This window comes from Chaetodon auriga, chromosome 11 (assembly GCF_051107435.1).
Source record: "Chaetodon auriga isolate fChaAug3 chromosome 11, fChaAug3.hap1, whole genome shotgun sequence".
NCBI lineage: Eukaryota > Metazoa > Chordata > Actinopteri > Chaetodontiformes > Chaetodontidae > Chaetodon > Chaetodon auriga.
The window spans coordinates 19,091,553-19,115,443 of NC_135084.1; the positions used below are offsets into that span (position 1 = coordinate 19,091,553).

The 23,891-nt window shown below is 40.5% G+C and overlaps 1 protein-coding gene across 4 annotated transcripts in view; it reads right to left on the reverse strand.

Annotated features, from left to right (window-relative positions):
* The window catches only part of grid1a (glutamate receptor, ionotropic, delta 1a), a 230,555-nt gene that overhangs the window by 11,944 nt on the left and 194,720 nt on the right, over nucleotides 1–23,891 (reverse strand). For all 4 annotated transcript variants that reach the window (XM_076743102.1, XM_076743103.1, XM_076743100.1 and 1 more), the window contains 4 exons: nucleotides 15,395–15,496; nucleotides 13,970–14,167; nucleotides 12,362–12,692; nucleotides 6,593–6,731 (listed from right to left, as the gene is read on the reverse strand). In XM_076743102.1, the coding sequence (XP_076599217.1) occupies nucleotides 6,593–6,731; nucleotides 12,362–12,692; nucleotides 13,970–14,167; nucleotides 15,395–15,496 (770 nt within the window). The remainder of the gene's footprint in view (nucleotides 1–6,592; nucleotides 6,732–12,361; nucleotides 12,693–13,969; nucleotides 14,168–15,394; nucleotides 15,497–23,891) is intronic.

The following is a 23,891-nucleotide window of genomic DNA, read 5'->3' on the forward strand; positions in this document are numbered from 1 at the left end:
TTTCAATGGAGAAATATAATCTCATCCACCCATTCTGTGGGAAACACTGAAGTGAAAGCACATGCATTAAAGAACACTGCAGAGGATATTAAAGGCCTAATGAACCATTTTCTCCACTTTTTTAATGTGAGCTATACTCAATGGACACATACTGTATACTAGAGATGGAGTTTTAACTGAATTATCAACTTTTTGTGCATTTATTAACCGGTCATTATTAAAATCTAACCGTGATATACACACCTCTTTACAGATCCAACCGATTCAAAGTTAATCAGCTGTTTTTATTGTACTAATCTGTTTGAGAGCCCATCAGGTTCTGATCCTGTGTTTTCATTTTTGGAAATGGGAATAGCTTTTGCTTCTGTTTGGATCACAGACTGTCTGTTAGAAGACTTTTAATGATCCTGTGTTACAGGCTCATACCATTATTGCCTTGTTGTTTCAAATGCACAGCCTGTGCACTGCCAACAAAGCTGTTACTGCTTACAATGTGTCAGCCTGTAAAGTCTCAGCCTTGTTTCTTCTGCACATATGATGCAAGAAATCTGTGACTTAGGAAACACTTTTATACGTATGAACGCTTGACAATTGAACTATTAAATTAGCACCTTCTGCCAACAGACTCGCAACAGATCTAGGCTTCATCTGCAAATTCAGTTGAGTTTATAGATAAAACATATAGATGGGGATGTCTGTCTGGCACTAATCCAGTGAATTTATGACACTACTGTACAGTGTATGTAGGATTCGGACATTTCTGACCTTGGTGCCCCTGCAGTGTCAGCATCAGAAAAGATAACACTCCTCTCCTCCTTCAGTCATTACTCCGCCTACGCCTCTTGGCTTCTTCCCTTTCATATGAAGACTTTTCTCTCTATTTAAAATTCAAGTTCCCTCCTCCCTTAGCCTAAAATCACCACCTCCCTCTCATGCACACATTGGAGCAAATCACCAATCAGCATGTTCTTTATCACCCAAATTAGCTGCACCTGTAGTGTGCTGCCTGCCAGTTTTGATGTCAATGCCAACACTTTCCCCAGCACAGCGAGCACTGTGACGAGGTCGATTCAGAGTAATGATAACCAGGTCGGGAGGTTAAGTTGCTGACTGTTCATGGGGATTGGGCTTTAGTCCCGATTAGGGTCTACACCAAACTCTAATCTACTTTTTCTGAACAATACTTTATATCTGAGAACTGGTCTCTCCTGACTGAAATGCTTATTATGCAGATGCTATGCAGGCAATAAGGAATGAGGCTCTTTGCAGCAGCTGTATTTGATACGTGGAGATTACTGACAATTATGTACAGCATCATATTTGCTGACTGGTATTGGGTTGATATGTTGCATTTCTTACGAAAATCACCATGTTGGAACAGCACCAGAATGACTGTGCAACTAAGATTGTCTTCTCACTCTAATAAATGAGAGAATCGAATGGCTTATCTCAAGATGATGTTGTTGAACTAATTCAACCATTTAATTAGAAGCCTATATGGTGTAGCAGTGGTGGCTGAGGGGAAAAAGCAAGCGAGACAGACAAAAAAATGATTAGATATTGCATGGTCTCCATCTTATTCCTTCAGATAAACTGCAAGCTTTACTGCAATGAGTAAAATATTCTGCTTTAATTTTGACTAAAGGCTCACTTTTATGTAACGACACGAGCACCTACACATGTGGAACTATAAATATGAGATAAATCATCACTGTAAATGTTTAGATCACCGGCTGCGGTAAAGAGAATGAATGAAAGCGGTGAAAGACCCCAAAAATATGAAAAACAAGACAGATGGTAGAACATTAAAAAAAAGAAATCAAAGATCAAGTAAAATTAAACCACTAACATTTATCAGACAATGACTATTTGTCATAGATACTGTACATGTACTGAGGACATCAGTCAGCCATTTTTAAGCACTTTTCCTTGTTTGCTTTTTCTTTGTCAAAGCAGTGCAACATACACTTTGATTCACAATCAATACAGAGAGGTCCAACCCAGCCCTCCGTTCATTAGCTATAATGGCTGAAACAAGACAACACGCACACACACACACACACACACTCTTTTCGCTCTCTGCCATGCACTGCTGCACAGACACATGCCTGGAAAGATTATTCTTCTCTTCTTATGTGTATATGTCACTAATTCCCTGTAAGGTGTTCTTTGTTGGAATCAAAGCTGCTCATGGTTATATTTAGCTTCATTAATGTAAAATTGGCCATAGCCGCAGCAATTAAACCAACGCAGTTTTGTAAAGGCTTATTTACGGAGAGAGCAAACAAAAGGGGAAAAAGCCACGTAGAGCTTAAACAAATGTTTTAATATGTAAATGTTGGCTTATTTAAGTAGCCACACTATTTTGAGAGTGATTAATTGTTCCCTTTACACCAAATTAATCTATCATGCACATGCAGATTTAGAAACAAAGCGCACTCATAGTGGGACTCATGCTCTCATACATACTGTAAAAGGAGGATATAAGGTGTTTTTTTGGCAAGCTGCTGCTTTTTGTAAGTGTACCAGTGTCAGTAATAGACTTCTGGAGGGAAGACAGTTGATTTCTCCAAGAAAAGAAAAAAAAAAAACCCTTTTGCTGTTTTTAAAATGACAGGAGCTGGACTGCACCTCATTATCTGGTTTTTAAAATTCAAATCATATCTGTCAGAATCTTTCTCAGGGTTGGACAATGGATTTGTGTTGGAGGACAAACTGCCAATGCTTTTATTACAAACATTTCAAAAGCAGGGAAGAAATTTCAGATTTGCCAGTTTGAAGGTATCCAGCCTTTTCTGAGAGGCACTTTGTGTTATTAGTAGATCTTTGGTCAGCGGGTTTAATTAAAACCAAGGTTGTTGTCTGCATAAAAAAAAATTACATTTATACACGATCTTGCCAAGTTTGAGCGTGAAGTGAGCAGTGAGGGAACTCTCAAAGTGCAGTGAATCTGGAGAGAAAGATAAAGAAACTGCCAACAGCAATCCAAATTCTCATAGCTCTTTAGCTCCCATACTTAAACATGGTCTCAGACAGCACAGTCCGTCCGCCTCAACCACAACGAATCCAAGGCACCAAGGACGTTGGGGAGGAAACAGCTTTCCTTCTCCAGGCCAACCTACAGCCTGTCCACAGGCTTTCTCCAGTAAGCTGATTTCTTAAATGTCACATGAACAAGAAACCTGGTTTCTGTGATCGCGGGAATGTATTTAGGGAGACCTGATTTCCACAGATAGATTTTTATATGGGAAACCAGTTTCTCATCTGCCTTATGCAAGTACACAGGTGCATGACTAAAGACTGCAGACAGAGAGAGTTAACAGCTGAGTGGCTGGATTAAAGGAGAGATAATTACAAAGCAGCGCATCTTCTTATAGAAAATGACTCCATCTAAAGTCTGACAGAAGCTGAAACTAAGACAAAGTACCCTGCAGAAATCTAAATAAGTCTGTCTCACCACTGAACATTTGACTACTGTAAAATGCGGACACTTCAGGAGCAGCTTCTGTCAGTACTACAGTCCAAATTAGTATGCCATGCTTTCTGATTTAAATGCATGCTGCACACAGACATTGTGTGCTGCATGCTCCATTCCTGTGTGATTTTCCAATCTACTGTCCTCCTGTGGTTCTACAATGGTGCAAAGACAGTTGCTGCCCTCAAAGGAGGTGAATTCCACTTCTGACAGGAAGAAAACTAAATTTCCATTGTGCCTGACCTTTAGGTATGTCTGTGAAAATGATGCATAGGCAGCAAGTCTTCCCTCTCTCACAGGAAGCCTGTGTGCAAAGCACAAATCCAGTCTTAGAGGTCTTAATTTGTGTCCATACAACTGAGTTTCTAATGTCTCAGCACTGTCTCATTTAAATGGATACGATGTTGGCAAACTACGGGCTAATGTGACATGGAGACTCTGTGCTTCATGTGGTGAATTACAACTGTGTTTTCAGTTTTTTCTTGATTAACTTTGACTTCATCACAGAAAATGAATCATTAGTGTGCTAGAGAGATTCCCATGTTGATTATAGGAAATGGTAGGAACCACAAGGTAGGCAAAGAACCACAAGCAGGCTTAAAAATAGTGGTCAATTGTGTCATTAAATAAAATGGAGGTGAGGTCAGTTATTTCCTCTGTGTCTGTAATAAAAAGGAAGCAGTCACTTCCCCACACTTTTCTGTAGTTTAGTTTTTCTTTTTTTTGGAAAACAATTATCTGATCCTTCCAAAATGCTAATCAACATGTTCTCAATATGTCCATGCCATTTGTTTGGTTTCTGTCTTCATTTAGAGTGTGCAGGGCAGATTTAAATGCTACCAACTTATAGTCAAAGATTTTGCATCAATGTGTTTACAGTGAGATTCACACTGGCAGAGTATTCACTCACACAGGTTGTCATTTGGTAACTGTAGCAGCAGAGGTATCTTGAACACACTCCTGCTATGTAAGACCTGATGTTTGGTACTTTAAGAAGTGTCTTAGACATGTCAGGAAAGTAATGGAGTACAAAAGTAAAGTTCAGCTTGAAATACTGGTTGAAGAAACCAATTAACATATTTTGGGATTGCAATAATTTGCTCTTCTCATCACAGTAAGGAAAGCTTTAGCGTGCACAGGCTATTGAACTGAATACATTTTGTATCACAAGGTGCTGTAGTTCTGTACAGTTTTCACAGTTTCTTCTAAAGAAAAAGCCCATGAATAGTGTATGTGCATAATTTTGGTTTTGGTTTGCACTGTTCAGGTTTTGTTGCTTAAAATCTGCTCAGATTTTCTGCATAATGAATGACAAGTTTTATAAAGTAGCTACGACTAGAGACATCAGATAAGGACATGCACAGCATGTGATTGTTCCAATTTGTAATTTGGTCACAGTGTACTTCTCCAACCCTCGAACTCCTAAATGCAATCAGTTACAGTTACGTAGGTTGATTCTGTTCCCTAAACGGTAACAAATGTAATACGAGAAAGATTAATGTCACTGTAATTGCCAATTGCCATATATAAACAAACATACACACACACACACACCTGCAAAGAGGTGTGTGTGCTGCTTAGCATTCGCTCCCTCTTCTCACATGTCCACATGTGGCTATTTGTTCAAAAGAAGACGGACCCAATGCAATCAAAAGCCTCTCTGCCCATTCTTTGGGGAGACGGCAAAACCAAATTGGATTCACTGACAAACAGCGTTTGGACTGAGGACAGGCTAGTTGTTAGTCAGCAGGTCAAAAATTACAGACAAGCACACAGACCAAACACTCTGTACCAACTGCAGCTGACGAGAGATGCTCACACATGTAGTTAAAATATTGACCGGACCATAGCAGACATACCTCAAGAGACATACACACACTCATTCGAGGCTGATGCACAGAATGATTACATGAAAGCATTCGGAAGCTTAAAAGGGGAACTCCACCGTTTTTATACATCAAAGCATGTTTACAGGTCTCAGGGCGTGCTGCTGGATATGTGAAAAAGTTGTATAATCCTTTGGTGCCTCCAGAGGGAGCTGTGAGAAACTTGATGAATTGCTTTAAGTGGTATCACTTGTGGGGCTGAAGACTACAAGCCCCTCCTCTTCTATGCTTTAGGCTAGCAGCTTGAGTTAGCATGTTCTCCCCATGCTTGCGTGTATCTTGTGTGTATCTGTATCTTAGGTCGATTCTCCTGTCAGTCGCTGCCCCCTGCTCCTCAGGACATGGGTTAAAATGGTGCAGGCAAATTTCACTAAGCTGTACTAAGTGTGATTGTATGCGACAATGAAGACTACCTTTAGACGATCATCTTCCTCTTACTGAACTCTACTGTGTAACATTCATCTCAGCCTGCTAATGCTGCAGCACTGTTCTCTTAATGACTGCTGGGCTCTACACTGTGAGCATTTCACTGCATTGCAGAATGAAAATGAAAGTGCATTAATGTGAAAAATGATTTGGTTGAACCTGTGACTGACTCTCTTCTGACACCCGGGCTGGCAAAATTCACTGCAACAGTAACAAATCCATTATTTTCTCCTCTCTTTTTCCTCAAAGTTCAGTGTACAAAACATTGACTTCGTTTCTGCTGTTCCAACAACTCCTACAGAGTGACACGTCTTCTCTCTGGCGGATCGCTTCAGGTCAGCTCTTTCAGTTAAGCTTTCCTTATTATCATTACAATAATTCAAGCTTATCAACTTAATAGTTTTGAGCCAGGACCTTCAGTATTCAGCTGGTGAAAATTAAGGTGTATCAAAGTTGGAGGGCCACATCTGATATTTCAGTCTCAGATACATATTTAATCAAGATTTAGGTAATTTAGGCATTATTAGGCTTTAAAGGATTTGGATTGAGGCCAAAAACAGCTTCATCTGGACATTGTTAATATTAACAGTGTAATTTATAGAATGTACTATTCACAATCATAATGTAAAGAAAGAGGTAACACATTTCAAGATCAATTGCAGTGCTATTGACATTGAAGGTAAAATACCTCAATTAACCAGGTAAATCCCCTGTTGTGTTGAGGTTCCACAAGAGGAGAATCAAGTGCATTTGACTGTGTTAAAACAATGTGACAGAAAATGTTACATGAGGGTATTGTCCTTACCGGACAGCATTGTCCATGCGTGACACGGTGAGGTAGGCTGCCAGGTTTGCTGTGTAGGACGAACACACAATGAGGGTGAAGAGCCACCAGCTGCCCATGACGATACGCAGAGCCACCGATCCCAGGATGGAGTCACTGCCTGTGGAGGCGCAGGTATAAACACATGTAGAAACTGCACACAGAGGCACACAGCACCATCTTCACTGTGTACTGTGCAACATCGCATTACTGATTACCAGACAGGATTTCAGGCAGCCGTCCTGCTCCTAACCTAATGTAAATACCCCAAAACAATATGTGCTGCAAAGACAGAAAGAAGACACTGGAGAAGGAAAAAATAAAATAAAGCCAAAACAGAGAAATAAATGGATAAAATCAGGGACAAATAAATTAGTGGATAAATGGATAAAACTGGCTTTACCGAGCTGTCCAGACCCGTCCTGGCTTTACCCGACACCTCTTCCACCCCAGGGCCCGACTGATCTTTTTGAGTTTTATTTGTATTTAATTTTATTTTACCCTTCTTTTTTCTTTTCATCCCCTCTGTATCTTTACACACACAAACACGCACAATACTGATCATTACATAACCTTATCTGTATTTCTGTATTTTTTAATTATGGTTCTTGTTGTTTCTCTGTATTGCCTCGTCATGTCATCATCCCTTTTCTTTTCTCTAGCTTTGTAAATATACCCAAGGAAAACAAAGTTCTTCTTCTTTAAATGTTAAATGGGATAGTTATTATTGGACAGTCTTTTACTCAGACTCACAGTCTTACGTTTGCATGCCATTAAATTAAACACCATTTTGCTCTAAAGCTGCTGCAAGTAGTAATTTCCTCACTTTGCATTTGCATGTAACACTGGAGACATTCAGCTGTACGCATGTGATGTTTCTGTGGAACTACTGTACGTTTTCATCACTTATTTTCCCAAGAGCTTAGTGTATTCAAAATCACCTACCCTGAAATGTTACTTGCACTTTAATATTCTATTACACATCCCAATCCAGTCTTTTCAAAGAGTCTAGCACTCATTTATATTCATATTCATGCTGTCTTTTTAATGTTCATTCCTTCATGTCTTTAATCATTTGCCCTTTCTAGTTTTCTTTGAGGGGAAAAGACCGGTTCGTCACATTAGCTTTTCTATCTTCACTTTTTCTCTGTCATACTGACTCTTTCTCTCCAAATATCCAACAGCTTATGAGGTGCATGAGAAAAATGTCAGCACACATTCTAATTTTGAGGAGTATAGCCACAGAAATGTCATCTGAAAGATTCAGGAGTGTGAAATGTAATGAAAACATATTTGTCTGAAAGTGTCACAATCAACACAGCTGCGCCCTTAGGACAGCTTGGCCAAAAAAAAAAACGAAGGCCTTGTCAAATGCACAGCACTCCAGCATCAGTCACTTTTATTACATATGGCTTTGACTGATTTCTTAAGGTCATTGAATGTGAAATGTGCATCTTGAAACTTTACTGGAACTTACCCTCGACTGTGGTGCAGTCTCTTCTGTCTTTGAAACAAATTGATTAAACTCTCTGAGACATTCAGTTGGCAAACAGATTCAATATCTTGGATCATCCAGCTTCCCCCCCATGGCAGGTCAGTATCATCCTCCGTCACTTGCGTCATCGGATGGGTCACAGCGCCCGCCATCGCCACTGCAAACTCTGCCTGGACCCTTGGCTCATCCTGGTGTGTTTAATGGTAAGTACCACTGAAGTATGACCAAGTCATGAAGGCCTCCATTGGCTTGCTACTTCATCCCAGATTTGACCTGCTTTGCCTCCTTGTCCCATCTCATCTGACATTTCTCCACCCCCTCATCCCCCATCCACATTAGTTATTGGCGCCTCCATTATGTGGAACGTGAGAGGAAACTCAGCTGTGACCCCTTGCTTTCGTGACACCAGTCTTCTGGATATTGTAAAGCAGATCCAAGGTGTTCTTGATAAGCATCATCTTAGTCTTTTTGATACACTTAAAGCCAGCAGCAAACTTGTCTTCACCTCTTTCCTGATTCCCTCTCTTGGAGGAGGTGTTGAATGATTTAGCAGGATTTTAAGTCTCCACACCTGGCTGCAGTCCACCTGTCCATTACATGGCATACATTTTAATGATAATTTGAATCTCTTCTGGAAGCATCGATCATTCTTTAGGAGGGATGGTCTTCACCCCAACGGCCTATGCACACGCATTTTAACAGATAATATACTTTACTCAAGTGGCTGCGCACCTCAGCCACATGTCTGACCTCAACACTGGCCACGAAATCCAGCTTCTTCTGTCTGCTACAACCTCAACAAGCTTTCAGACTGACTGAAGGCCTTTTAACCACCAAAACCTTAAATTATCCGAAATTTAACCCACTCAGACTAATCCATTACAATCTCTTTTTGTTTTTGGCAGAAATTTGCTTAAAGGTTGGTGACTATGGTCAGCTGAGTGGACTGTGCCCCCCATGCTATGAGTGTTTTTCAGTGCTCCCAGGGTTACTGGACAAGGTCTTAAATAGTACTGTCTTTAATCTGGTTCAACATGTCTCTGGCCCAACTCATAGCGACCATGGTCATATTTTAAACTTGGCTCGGTATGGGCTTAAATAATGTGTTTATGATGGACCACCAGTGTGTTGCAGACTGCAGTAAAAACTGTAAGCACACCTCTCAGTTTCAGGCAGTTGCTAAACATACAGCCAATGAATTCTGTTTCCTTTTTAACAAGGAAAAGCACTACTTGTCTTTTAAGTCAGATATAAACAAATTGCGAGGAACACTAAATCAAATTTGTGAGATTATACTGAACCCTGTTGCCCTACTTCCCGCTAAAAGACAAAATGTTGTCAGTTCTTTCCCATGGATCAATGAGGGCATTCAAAACCTTTAAAAAGCATGAATAGAATGCAACTGGAGGACAAGAAAACTCCAAGTCGTTTCCCTGCAAATTAATCTACAGTCATCTATAATCAAAAGGAGGCACAATACCAATATTTCTGAGTTAATAACTACCAATCAGCACAATTCCAGATTTTTACGTACACCCATTCATCAGCTTGTCAAACCTCCCACCACTCGTCCCTCTGCTTCATCTGCTGCTGACTGTGAGAGGAAACTTTTCTCTCAGCAAAATTCACCAAATTCAAGCAAACATTGCCCTTCCAACTTCTCCCATGATTGTTTCATGTCCTCATATGCTACACAGCTAACGGCCAGTTGATATAGAAACTTCACTGTGTCCCACATGAAACCCTCAACCATTTGTCTGGATATCATTCAACTAACCTGTTCAGAGACGTGATGGGGGAAACAGACCCTGGACTGCTCCAAATTTAAACAGCTCCCTTTGCTCTGTATGTGTCCCAGATTATTTTAAAATAGCCTGTATTCAGCCTCTGCTAAAAGGACCTGGCCTTGATCTATCAGTTTAAAAAAAAGGTTTAGATCAACCTCAAAATTGTCCTTCTGTCCGTTTCCAAAATTCTTGAGAATCCAATTTCAGAACAACTTCTGGAAGCTCTTAATAGCAGCATTTTTGATAGAGCTCTTCTTACTGATGGCCACAGACTCTAGACACCGCTCTGTACTGGTACTGCTTGACCTTTGCGCAGCTTTCAACACCATCATGCTATGCTAATTAATAGACTTAAGAATGGGGTTGACATTTCTGGGAACAGCCCTGGACTGGTTCTCCTATCTGAGAAAATGTTATGTCTGAATTGATTCATTCATCTCTTCAGCTGCACAGACGACATGTGGCGTACCTCAAGGATCAATTCTTGGACCAATTCTGTTCTCTATGTACTACCACAAGGTCATTTCATTCATCACGATAACATCTCGTTTCACTATTATGCAGCCTATATATGGTGATGTCTCTCTATTAAAACCTCTGAATGCAAAAAGCTGACGTGAAAGACTGGATGCCAGAAAACTTTTTGCAGTTAAACTCTAACTTATGCTTATCAACAGCCTTGAGCAACTCCATTGTCAAGTACAGCTACTGCTCGGTCCCCTTACCCCAAGTATTATGTGCACTGTTAAGAACCTGGGTGTTATCTGCAACAGCAGGTTTTGGACAAAACACACAAAAAATGGTAGAGTCATGTTTTTTCCAACTCAGGAATATTTTCAAGATCAGAGCAATGTTATCTTTTAGCAACACAGAGAAAATTATTCATGCTTTTATTTCCCCATGCCTAGTCTATTGTAACACCTTGCTTACCTGCCTCTGTGCCTGAGAGGTTGCACAACTTCCTCACATCGCCTCAGTTTTAGCCTCCTTTCACTGGTTACCGATTTTTGTTTGAATTCATTTTAAAATCTTGCTCATGTCTGACAAGGCTTAACAGGGTCTGGCACCAGAGTACATCAGTGAACTCTTAACTCCTTAACATCCAAAAAGGACTCTTAGATTGGCTGGTTTAAGCCTGCTAGCTGTTCCAGAGTCCATCTGAAGGTCAAAGTGTAATTGAGCATTTGCTGTACTAAAAGTCCTTCAGTTAGTATTTGATCTGCTGACACTGTTTCTGCTTTTAAATCCTGACTTAAGACACATTTTTGCAAATGTTTTTATTTACATAGTACAGCTTTGTTGTGCCATCACCAGATTTTGTTTACCTTAACAGTTTCACTTGTTCTACTATTTGTAGAATTTATCTATTCTGTTCTTTTTCTATTTGTGATTTTTTTTGCTACCTTTGGAAAGCACTTGTGCTGTTCTACACAAATAAATTATTACAAGCAAAAAGTTATTTTCATCATTTCTCCTCGACAGTTTCAGATTATGTCCTACCTCTCCCTGACCTCATTATGGAACATAAGGGGCAGTCCCCGTTTGAAAAAGGCAGCGAGGACAGTCAGTTTGTCTGTGCGTGGATAGTTTAATCTGCACTGAACACACAACAAAACTAAGCCAAGTGCTGGTATATCATTATGAAATCATTGGGGGGGATATGGATGCCAAGTTTATGCTCTCTGATAATAGCACACTATGCATCAGTAGTCAGATCCATATCAAAGTGACCTACGTCATCCCGAGAAATAATGTAATCCACTTGACTGAAACAAAAGATGGCAATGCTGGAACGCGAGCCAGAAAATGAAGAATGAAAAAAAAAAGAGGCAGAGGAAGGATGTGGAATTTAGCTTCTCTTGAAGTATAGTGGGAGTTGGGTTAAAAAAGGCTCAAAGGCAGCATGCCAGACTTTGATAGATGCAGTTCAGGCTTTAACATCAGTTGCTGAAGTAGTCATTTATCGAAACCGGACATTCCTGGATCTCCACCAGACCTAAAGATGGGACGTTCTCCTTGACAAGGGCACCTTTAGAAAATGCTAGGGTGGGCGTTGTGCCTCAAACTGACACTACTGAATCAGCATTTGTATACTTATGTCCACATACGCATTTTCATTGATTAGACTTTTTATTTTAATCCTCTGTCCTTAATTCCTTAAAGTAGTTTTGAACATTTTTAACATTTTTTCCTCCCTTTTGTTTGTTTTGGGTTTTGCATTTAAGAACTACGTAGGTGGTGCTTGGTGTCCAATGATGTATTGCTGAAGACCAAGAGCAGGCAGGTTTTCATTCATCCAACACTGACTTGATCAGTTAATACACCCTCAAACAGAAAAATGTAAAAAATTGTTAAGAGGTTGGTGTATGGGAAGCTTGCCTCGCCTTGGCCCTCCCATATATGACAAACATGAGTTCTAACAGCTGTCCTTGCATGTTGTGAATGCCAAACTGAAACCATATTACCCACCTTGTTGCACAAAAGCACCGTAGACAATCCAGATGGCGCTCTGAAGCGAAGTGGAGACAGAAGGTGGCGGATGGCCTCCTGCACTGTTCTGGCAGCGCACTGCCTGGATGCGTCTGAGTAGGAAGATCATGATGCCCACCACAGGGATGGCTGCAGCGATGCACGCCCACACTGCCAGGTCAAATGGTGCCAGCAAAGAGAAAATGTTAATCTTTTCCTCGGCCTTGCGCATCAGGATCCCCACTGAATAGTCCAGGTATCGCTTGCTGAAATCCACCACACTCTCGCGCTCTGGGGTGATGGTGATGGCCGATACGGCCAAGTCGGCTCGCTGTGGATGGAGAGTCATACAGTACGTTCTCATTTTCGTAACCTTATAACATTTCTCTTTAAAACAACAGCATGTGTTTAAGACTTTTATATGTTGCTTTCATGTCCCCACCATTCTAACTATTCACTTTTCAACTGAGCTTCCATCACACGTCTAACTAGAACAGTGGTTTTACTGTGGAAACCCAGTATCTGTTTCTCTAGAGACACCGTCAGGCCACCGTGTCTCTGGCATATCTGTACAAGTCACAGTAAAATTGGAGGGAAATTTGGCATCCACCTTTTCATTCCCAAAAAGAAGAAACCAATTGGTTTTGGTAATGCTAATGCTTTTCTACAAGAACTACAGTCAGTACACATTTTCAATTTTAAAATGCACATATTTCTCGACTACCCGCTCAGACAGATAATTTCTTTGTGCATCTTCATGCTCTCAGCAGGAGGAAATCCTTTTCATTTTCTGACACGGTGATCTTTGATCATTATTAGACCAAACTTTACCTTGCCTCATAGAACTACTCTGTCATCTACCCCGAACATTGCTAACTTTGATGGCCCAACTTTTCTGGAATCTAGGTTATAATAACCAGGGAGATCATTAAGCCCTCATGGAGGTTTGAACTCAAGAGTGCTTTTTAAGTCTAGATTATTTCCACTCTGAATTATCTGACTACTCTATGTTGAAAAAAAGGATTATCCATCATCAGTAAATGTAATGTGGTTTGTCTGAGGAAACATAACTTGTGTAATGAAGTATAAAGTCTATTTCTGTCCAACAGAAAACATTAGTTGCCTCCAGTAATTTCAGTGAACACATGCTGGAAACAGAGGCAGTAATCACATTAGGATTCTTGTGTTTAACACCACATTGTTCACTCTAATTGGTCAATCGCACAGCTCCCTCTGATAAATAACAAAATAAGATTGTGGGGTGAGAGTGCCTGTGTCTTAAAGTAATAAAATATGAACAGAAACATGGGCCATCATTATGACTTTTGTAAAGTTCTCAAACTTTTTCCGTGTTCTCCTAAAACCCCAAATCACACCCAACTCAATCAATCTGTGATATCATCCACTGGAGAAAACTGATTTGCAGATAGATGCTGTTGGCCCATACAATGTTTTTCTAATCTTTTCCACTTTACTGAGCCTTATAATTGGGCTCCCAGTTCAAAACAGGACAATGTGGCCTGACTCCCAGAAAAATAATCATTTTGAGTGAAATCTGGACAATGATCGACTGAGAATTAAAAAAAATGGAAAAGAAAACACACCAACCTTGCCAATGAGTTCTCCAATCATGCCATTCCAAGATCCATTAGGGAGCGCTGAGCCGTACTTCCCATCTCCGACTTGGTATATGTCATACTTGAAGCCAAGGATCTTGGCCAGGGCGTCCAGGACATCAATCGAGAAACCTTTGTATCTCTTGGGTTGACCCAGAATATTCTCTGCCACCATCACAAAAGGCTCTTCCTGTTTGGATGAATATGGTACAGCTGGTTAAAGGAGTTTTTGGATAAGACGTCACTGACAATGATAATGCTGAGGAATTTGAACGTGTGTGGATTCTGTGTCTAAGCCCACAATTTATCCTCGAACTCTCCTCAAACTGGAAGATAGAAGAGTATGTGTACTTAATCACAAGCATGCCATTTGTCAAGATGCACCATAATCTCCTCGGGGCCAGATTGGCGCCTGAGGTGAGGACACATTTAGTCATCTTAAGAACGTTGGGGTGACACCTTTATGAAAAGCTTCTAAGGTGATCCAACTTAAACTCCATCTTAATAAAATAGTTTCCTCCGCAACTGTTGACCTGTAACACATGGCGCCATGGCAACTGCTATGGTTCATCAACGTGGAAATTGCCATTTTAAATTTATTGCAGCCCACCGTGGTTCTTCTTTATGGGTTGAAAGTGTCAGGGCAGAATTAAATGGGTGAAGAAGTAAAGAGAGCTGAAGAAGATAGGGAGAGAGGGACTGAGAGGAGAAGCGAGGGAGGGGTGTTAAAGTGGGCAGAGGCAAATGACTTGATTAAGTGACACTGCCAGGGGAGAGCTGAGCAGAACTTATGTGAATAAATATGGTGCAGGTAAATCATGTGTGAAGAAGAGGAAAAAACGTCGAGAGGGAGGAGAAGTGACTGAGGAGGAGGACAGGAGAGACTTCAGCAGCTAGAACTGCTGATGTTAGTTGGAGAACAGCTGCTGCAAAGTAGGGTCGATTTTTACCAGCCGTCTGTTCCTCTAGATTCACAGGACAAGATGCAGAAGACGTTAAGTTCATCTTCCAAGTGAGTGTGACCAAGACCCCGTGATAACAGCTCCCCGTCGCTGGTGTTTTCTAAGAAGCCTTCTTATTGTCTTTGCTTGCTCCCTGCTGTATACTTTTAATGCAAATGAATTGTCTTACTGTGTAACATCTGTAGGAAGTGTTGAGTGTCATTAACATAAAGAAAGCAAGGCAAGTAGTATTAATCAAAATTCACGTTATTGTTTTTATTAAAACTAGAATTCACAGTATTCTGTGTGTTCAAGTGTGTGTTTCAGAGAAAGAATTGCTTAATCTGTGGGTGTGAGGAACAGCCTCATTAGTGTGCTGATGTGCTTGTTTCTATATTGTGGGGTTTGTTTTCTTACTCAGATATTAGCCTACTCAGGTCAAGTGTTAATAGATTCAGTGTACTCCCACAACTTACCAGCAATGTTACAATCTTGAGCGTCACTCCCTGCATGCCGCTCTCTATCCGATTCTCCTTCAGGCTACCATTCAAGCCACGAGTGGAATCCCAAGACGCCAGCTAATGGGAAGAAGGAAAAATCAAATTTATGAGGAGAATGGAAAAAAGGAGCAGGTCTGTGAGAGACAAATGTGTCATGCACATCATTAATAAATCTACTGCCAATGTAACTAAACTAACAAAGTGAGTGAGCTGTGAGTAAAGTCACCATCCTGTCTGCCATTTAGTGACTCAGTTTGCAGTGACACTCAACACTGAGTGGCCAGCGTCTATGTTAACACCTGAGCTGGTGACCAGACAACAAGCATCTTCTTTCAATATGCTATTAGGTCCCTCTAATCAAGCAATGCATTGACACACTTTGTAAGCAATCTACACTTAAACCGTCTTCATACACATGGAGGTGGTGATGATGATGATGATGATGATGATGATGATAGGAGGAAGAAAAGGCAGGAGCAGAAGTACAACATTAAATAATTAGGACGTCGTGCTCGTCATGTAAAAATTGCAGAATAAAAACCAAAGACATAATTTCAGACACGTTACACATCAGTTTGAGTTTGCCTCTTCTATCTAAACTATCTCTCATCTTTAAAACTCTCATTCCACGCTGTCAACGTTTTGAGCTATGTCTCAAGTTGGGAAGCTGATGTTTGTTCAATTCTTAATCAGTGCTGCTAGCCGGACAAGGATTCTCGAGGATCTGACACATCATTTGGAGGAGTCCATGAGATTTGAGCTGACAGGACAAGAATGGTGGCCCAAGGCCAAACAACAGGCCTTTCTGGCCACAGCACCTGTCAGTCTGCACATGTGCCCCATCGAGATACCTTTCCCACAGAAACACACTGCACTCAACAATGAGATTAGCAGTAAGCTTTTAAAGGCAGATTGCCAAATGCATTTTTTTTTGTTTTGTTAAATTACTCAATTTAAAATGTTCATGTAATTGCATGCATGCTTTGTTTTTGTCCTAGCTCTTCATTTTGGATCACTGTGGTTTTCTGATTAGAAGGATGTACCACAATTACGTGTTTCTGTTAAACTCACAAAATATAACATCTTATATTTAATATTTATTCAATATCTTTAAACACATTCAACTATTTGTGTAGATGTTGCCTCTGTGAAGCACTCAGCCTGAGTTCAACCTAGGTACTTCTGACTGGGAGAAACTGCACATGTGTCTCATTCTGGCACAATTACATCGAGCTGAATCTTAATAGGCAGCTTACATGACTCACTTCCAACAGAGAGGGAAGGTTTTTACAAAATGTTGAAAGACTGTTGGCCCTTGAGAAGATGGCTCTGGACATTTCATTCAATATTAAGTCCAAAAAAAAAAAAAAAAGGGTAGCAGAGATCAAACCCGTGAACAGGAGTAGAGATATTTTTAAGCTTCAAGTTTTCATCATAAGTCCTGCACTTAACTTTGAACTCTAGTTTCATGAAATATTGAGGCTCCTTTACTCTTTTACTTGATTGGACAGAGGCAGCTGGGTTTGGGCCTGGAAACATCAGAGCAGGAAAAAACAAAGCATATTGTCCTTACATTTTTAAAAATGGGATTCTGAATTCTTGTGATGTTCCGTTTGGCTACCAGTCGAGATTGATGAGAAAAACAAAATGAACAAACATAAATCACTGTCACCGACACCATTTGCAAAGGCAAACGATTATACAATCAGGATGAAACAACAATTATTACAGATACAGACAGCAGCAGCAGAGGCTTTCGACTGTGAATGAAATAGACGCATGTGAGGCAAGGAAACAGGCTTGCAAAAACTTCAGAAGAATATTCCATTATTAGTTAAATCTTTTGTTCATCACAAACCATCTGCACAGCATGTGACCCCTCCAAATACTCTCTCAGTCTTAAAAGTTACATTGCATTTCTATGTATAGCTTCACTGCAAGCTGCTCGTGAATCATGTTCATAACTTGCCAGCTTGTGTGGGTGTATATAAACTGTTTTCTCCGCATGCAGGATGTCACTCATGAAATATGTCTTCTTTATCTGTGTGCTGCGTGCACATAAACAATATGGAGATCAGTTGTTCATGGAGCCGTTCATTGTAAATATAGGGTTATGAAGTATGCATTTACATGCTTTTCATGCGCTGCACTTTGCTCAGAAAAATGTTAAATAAGATTGTTTGGTGATGTGACTGCATCTTGAGCCATATGTGGGTAATGAGTTCAATTTAGGCAAGAACTGCTCACTCTCATTGTAACAGTCTACTTGTTCATCTGTGCATGTGGATGTGTGTGACTGTGTCCAGCCTCTGTGTGTGTGTGTGTGTGTGTGTGTGTGTGTGTGTGTGTGTGTGTGTGTGTGTGTGTGTGTGTGTGTGTGTGTGTGTGTGTGTGTGTGTGTAGGGGCAAAATGTCAGTCTGCGTAGCTTGCTTCACAGGGGACTATTTTCTCCATGAGCAGCTTCGTCCTCGGTGAAAAACACTGAGCAATCTGTGCTCTGTAAACTGAAGAACACTAAAGAGGAACACTTCTACTTCACAGAGCTTTGCACACCAACATGCCACCGGGAAGGTCACAAACAATACATACAGCAAAGCCACACCACCTGCATATGAACGAGTCACACTCCACTGCAGACACGGTGATATTTGATTACCAGCTTTGAAAATGTCATTTGTGGATGAATAATTGCTTTGCTGTCAAATGTTAACACATTATTCAGGTTTCTTCTGCTGAGAAAACCACAGCAAACAAACATACCAAAACATGCCATTTGATACCAAATCTCCTCAAAAAAGAGGCTTTTCTAGCATTTTTCCTGTTTCTTTCTTTTAGGTGTCAGCTCATGGTGGATTCAGGTTTCAGACAGTCGTCCTGTAAATATGCATTGCAATCGGTCATGAAGAGTATACCTATAGTATGTGCGATCAAAACATTGAGTTTCTTTCTTTAACTTAAGGTGCATGCTTTGTTTTTATCCTCCTGGCAGTATGGAGAATATCGAGTTAATGAGAATTTGGAATATCCTTTAAAAAGTCACACCAATAACAGGACCGCCATTTAGTTAATGCTTATGATGCTCAATACTATAAAATAATCATCTGTAATGGGGCTGAGCAAATGCCAATGTCCACTTGAAAACGACAAAGGGATGGAAGTCAAATCGGCCTGGATTCATAGCGCCATAACTGTCTCAATTACAGTAGCTCCTAAAAATCTTATAGAGAGCACTCGGTTCTCTTTCATGGCACAATTTAAACTGCATCATTCTGGACGTGGAACCATAGTTTGAGCCAGTTTCTCCATTCTGCCTCTCCTTTTCCCCATAGTCCGACAGGTGCTTACATATCGACAAGCCCATCATGCTACCAAGCTTATTATTGACCCACACTCCTTTGTGTGGCTCACCGAGTGTGTTGAATATGTCACATTCGAGTCGTCCGCCTCATTTGCTACTACTGAACCTACTGTTCTTACTACATGTGCTGTATCCATGCCTTTAATAATTATGCATATATATATATGTGCACACCCATGGGATAATATTGTGTCTGTACTGCATACACATAGCACATGTATATCTTAAACATTCATCTTTATATTTTTTTTATATTCTTTGTGTCCTTCATCTTAGACGAAAAAAAACTGGAATGGTGCCAGTTGTATTATCTCTAATCACTAAGGAACACCGCAGAAAATAAGTCGGCCATTTAAATTAGTCAAGACGAGAGACATCTTATCTGTCCTGATATACTAGAGATGAGCTGGGCTGACATGGCGCCAGTCTATCACTCTAACCTCTAATGAACAACGTGAGGCAGGATTCGCTTTGCTCTATCAGAAAAAGAGAGTGAAACAATAATAATGTGAACAATTTCGAAGAAGCAAGAAGAGAAATGAGCAAAAATGAAACACGAAGCAATTAGATGAAGTGAGTTCATTTTTTATTTCAAAATGAAATCACTCAAATGAAACGCAATAAGAAAAGCCTCGTGTGAAATAAAAGCTCTCAGTGATCAAACTTTTCCTGTTTTCTTTCATTCCTGTATTTATTTACTGTATGTGCTTTTATACCTCCTTAGCGAAAACGCTTAAAGTTACATCAATACAGTATTTAGCAGGCAGACTTACACTCTATCCTCTATTCAGCAGAAATTGCTATGTTGCTTTAAAAATACCGCATGAAAGATAGAGAGAAAGGCTGAAAGAAGTCTGTAGGCTCACTGTATGCACTGTGGGCTTCAAAAGAGTCTTTCAAGGACCATTCACCTTAAAATCAAAAATACTTTTCTTCCTCTTACCTGTTGTCCATCTACTCTCTTATCTGTAATCTGGCATTGCTGGTGTGTGGGGATTAGTTTGTAGCTGACCGATACTGTAAACTAAAATTACAGCTGTTTACGTCCTGCGCTGTCACAAGAACAAGCTTCTCATCCATGAATAGATGATACGGTTGGCAGGTGTAGAGGTCCATAGATTAATTTTGACTAATTGGCTCATGATTGTTGGAAAGAGACACTGTCGAGTGCCAGTTACTTCCATTATATCTGCGAGAAGGCAGAACTCGGCAACTCGCGCCAAAACAATCATGATGGATAAATATCACTACAGGTGGAAGGAAGAAAATGTATTCTGGGTTTTGGGGTGAACTGTCCCTTTAAAATAAACATATGACAGTGAGGAGGAGGCAAACTTGAGTGAGAGCCACAAAGAGCAGGTGATGCAGATGATGTGCATTTCAATGACCTGGATGGCTGTAAGGTTGGCAACATTTGTTCGATTCTGTTTTTATGATGGATTGGAGCACATGAGAGAGAATAAATTAAGGGATATGAAGGAATATCATCCACTTTTCATCCAATTATTTGAGCCTCTCAAGAGGGCTTACTTTTGCCAGTGTGGCAGTAGAAACAACGATAAATGGTGCTGCCAGTTTAATGCTTTCCTTTTAATGCAGACTCTTGTGAGAAAAGGCAATTTGCACACAATTACAGTTCATCATACAGTATAACAGTATTAATTATCTAAGGCAAAATAACTTCACCAGTCTAATACAGTTTCTTTCATTTCTGTTATAGGAGCTTTAAGCAATTTGTTAATTTTATTGACGCTGATTGTCGACTGATGAATTCCAGTCTATGCCTGGTATGCCCACAGAGGTTTGTGAAATTAAATATATAAACCTAATTATCACTTAAGAGATGGGTAATAATCTAATTAAAGCATAATCCATCAAAAGTAATTTTTGGAAATGTACCAATACACTATTATGATGTACATTTTAGAAAATACAGTTATGATTGCTTTCATGTTGGCCGTTATGGCTTGTCAAATACTAGTGGTATTACGACTAATAGCTGTTAATCATAACGCTGTTCTTTACCTTCGAGCAGGTGAAAATTCAAGCAGGCAGGGGAGGTTTCAAAACCCTATATGAGCCAGAACATTTCTAAAAGCTAGAAATCTCAGTGCCTGGCAAATTAATCACTGGATGAACAGCCCTATCAACCCCCTGCAGATCTATTGTTGGCGAGAGAGAAGCACCCTTTAGAGAGTATTTAATGCCTTTTCTGCTTCATGAGCCAGTCGCAAATAGGGTTGAGCAATTGGACAACTACATCACCTGTGAACAACAGCGGTTTGGTAAATGCAACATTCAATGGGGGGCATGCAGTTCATGTGACCTCCACCACCAAAATACATTGACTGTTACTGGTTGAAGAGTTGGTGATGGCCAATAAGGAAATTCCTTCATCTGACATCAATTAACCCTCGTAGCCAACTGCAACCAAGTCTCAGCACCGTTAGCTTTGTCTGAGCACTGGAGGAACTAATGTGAGCCGGCTGTCAGATTTGGCTAGGTTTGGGGTTTAACGACTTGGGCTGATTAAGGGTGACAATCAGCTCTAGTTAGGTGTACTTAGGTGAGCATAGGGGCCAATGTTTGCAAGCAAAATTGGATGGAAATACTTGTGCTGATTCTGGTGTGTTATTCTTTAGTGAGGACACAGCTACAAGCTATTTTGGCTATGTGGTAGAAAATGGAATGATATAAGTGATAAGACTCCTTTAAATTTAAAACATTGCACTGACAATGGCATTGCAGGTGACAAAGCCAACAGATTTCTGTTTATTGTTAAACCTGATGCTGTTTTTCACTTCCTCTCAATCGAAGGCTAAAGGTGTAGTCACATGTCTCAGGCAGCCATTCTATATATTATTTCCAGCACAGGTCAGCCTATATAGAAATGGCATTATGGCATGTGAGTGGTGCTACATAATGTTTTTTAAGAAGTTGATGAAAAAAATCATTTTTATGCATTTTTCAAATGGAAAATTGAATGAGGAGAATTTGGAGCTGTGACAATACACAACATCAAGCATACAAATGTGACCAAGAATGTGATTTTGAATTATATGATAATACCACACTTTCACTGTGGACACATTTCAGAGATAACTACTGCATGGTGCTTGAATAAGAAGGAACAATTACATTCAAATGAACTGACTTTCCTCTACGAAGAGCTTCGTGTAAGCTGGAAGTCATTAGCAATATCTGCTTAGAGACGAGCTGACACATCAATAAGAGCAAACTGGGAAAGCAAAACAACAACAGCATCGATCACTCTGCAGCAGCACTGGATGGTGGAGAAAACTCACGGTAGCCATCCAGGAAATAGTATTTCAGTCTTCATTACAGTTTCTAACCAGAAAGACGCCTCATCTAAGAACCATCAGGCTGGGGAGAAAATGGACTGAATGCAGATAAATGATGATGGAGAGGGAGGAAGCCATGGCTGAGATATGGGGGAAAGGGTTAGGGAAGAAGAGAGTGGAGAGGAGAGGATGGGAGATGAAATGAGAGGAAAAGATAAAAGAGAGAAGAGAAGGGGACGTAATGAGGGTAGCTCTGAGGGGTGGATGTGGGTCGGGGGGTGGAGAACGTGCAATCATGGTGACACTCCACTTGAAAAACCCAAAGTAACATGACATTACAGCACATTGCAAGGAAAACCATGTCATGGTGTGGCTTTTCTTGATGCTAGACACCAGTCTAACACAATATAAATGTATATAAAAATAAACATCCTTTTATAGAGAAACAGTGAGGAGAGGTGCACGAACCTGTGTCTGCTTTCTCACAGTAAATGGTTCTGCCAAGTAGCAGGCAGACACACAGATAGACATGCCAGGTAATGACCAAGAGCACTGAATGCATTTGGCATCCTATTATCTGGCTTTGCTGTCCCCTTCTGCCTCTAATGATTTTGAGATACAAGCGCCCACATGTTAGTGTGTTCCCCGGCCTCTGTTCTCTGTTCGCCTGGCTGCATGCTCTTAATGCCTGAGATCCAAAACAGAGCGCACACTACATGTTTGTGTGTGAACGTGCACCGGGGCTCCGCTGTTTGTGTGCGTCATGCTGTGTCTAAATGTGTGGCTCTGCTGGTGGATGTGAAAGTGTATGCTTGTTCCTGTGAGTGTGTGTATGTATGTGTGTGTAAACACATGGCACTGCGTGTAGTGCGTCTCTTCCTAGCTAATGCTAATGGCCACATTATGATGAATTGGCTTCATGATTTCAGTTAGGCTGAGTGGTGATTAAATCTTCATTACCGCTTCTGGTCAGTCCTGCTCTACATAGATTGCCAAGAAACTCGATTCCTCTTCATTCTGCAAGAAGTCCCTGACTGAATCAGGGCATCCATGGCGACAAACAAATCACAGCTAAGAGAAGAGTGCACAAATAATGCTCTCAATGTCTCACTTCAGCTCTGCAACACTCAGAGATCATACATGTTTTTCACAATAAGCTCATGTAGCCTGCTTGTTATTTTTTAAGCATGAAAAATGTCGACGCTCAACACGTAACCACAGATCAAACACACTATGACGAACAGTCAAGGGCAAAGTGGAAGTGGTGTGATTTGTTTGCGAGTACAGTTAACACGAACAACACACTCAGCTGTCAATTCATTAACGATCAGGACAGAATGGTTGGTGTGTGAAAGTGAAAGATAATACTCCAGTAGAGGGCACCCTCATACCTGACACCTCACTATCACGCCTTGTGACCGTGGTTTTCAGGGATCACAGAACAGCCGATTTTCAATCTTACCAGTACTTAATTGCATTCACCTGACATCCCAGAAAAAGGGAGGAAAAAACAGCAGGGCTTTGGATTCTGAGGATTAAGATTGAGAACCACCAGCCTTTGAAAAAAACATGCAAAAATAGACAATTGGAAGCCTTTCCATACAGTATTTGTTCCTATTAGAAACTCTGATGGATCCCAAGGATTTCTAGTAAAAGTGTTACTGGTGGTGTCCTATAGGGCTGTCTATAAGCCCATTCCAAAACAGTGGAGATGCTGTGTGAAACATTAATGAAACAGAATGTGATGATATTTACATTTTACACAGCGTCCCAACTGCTCTGAATCGGGATTGTAGAAGTGGGACTAGTGGT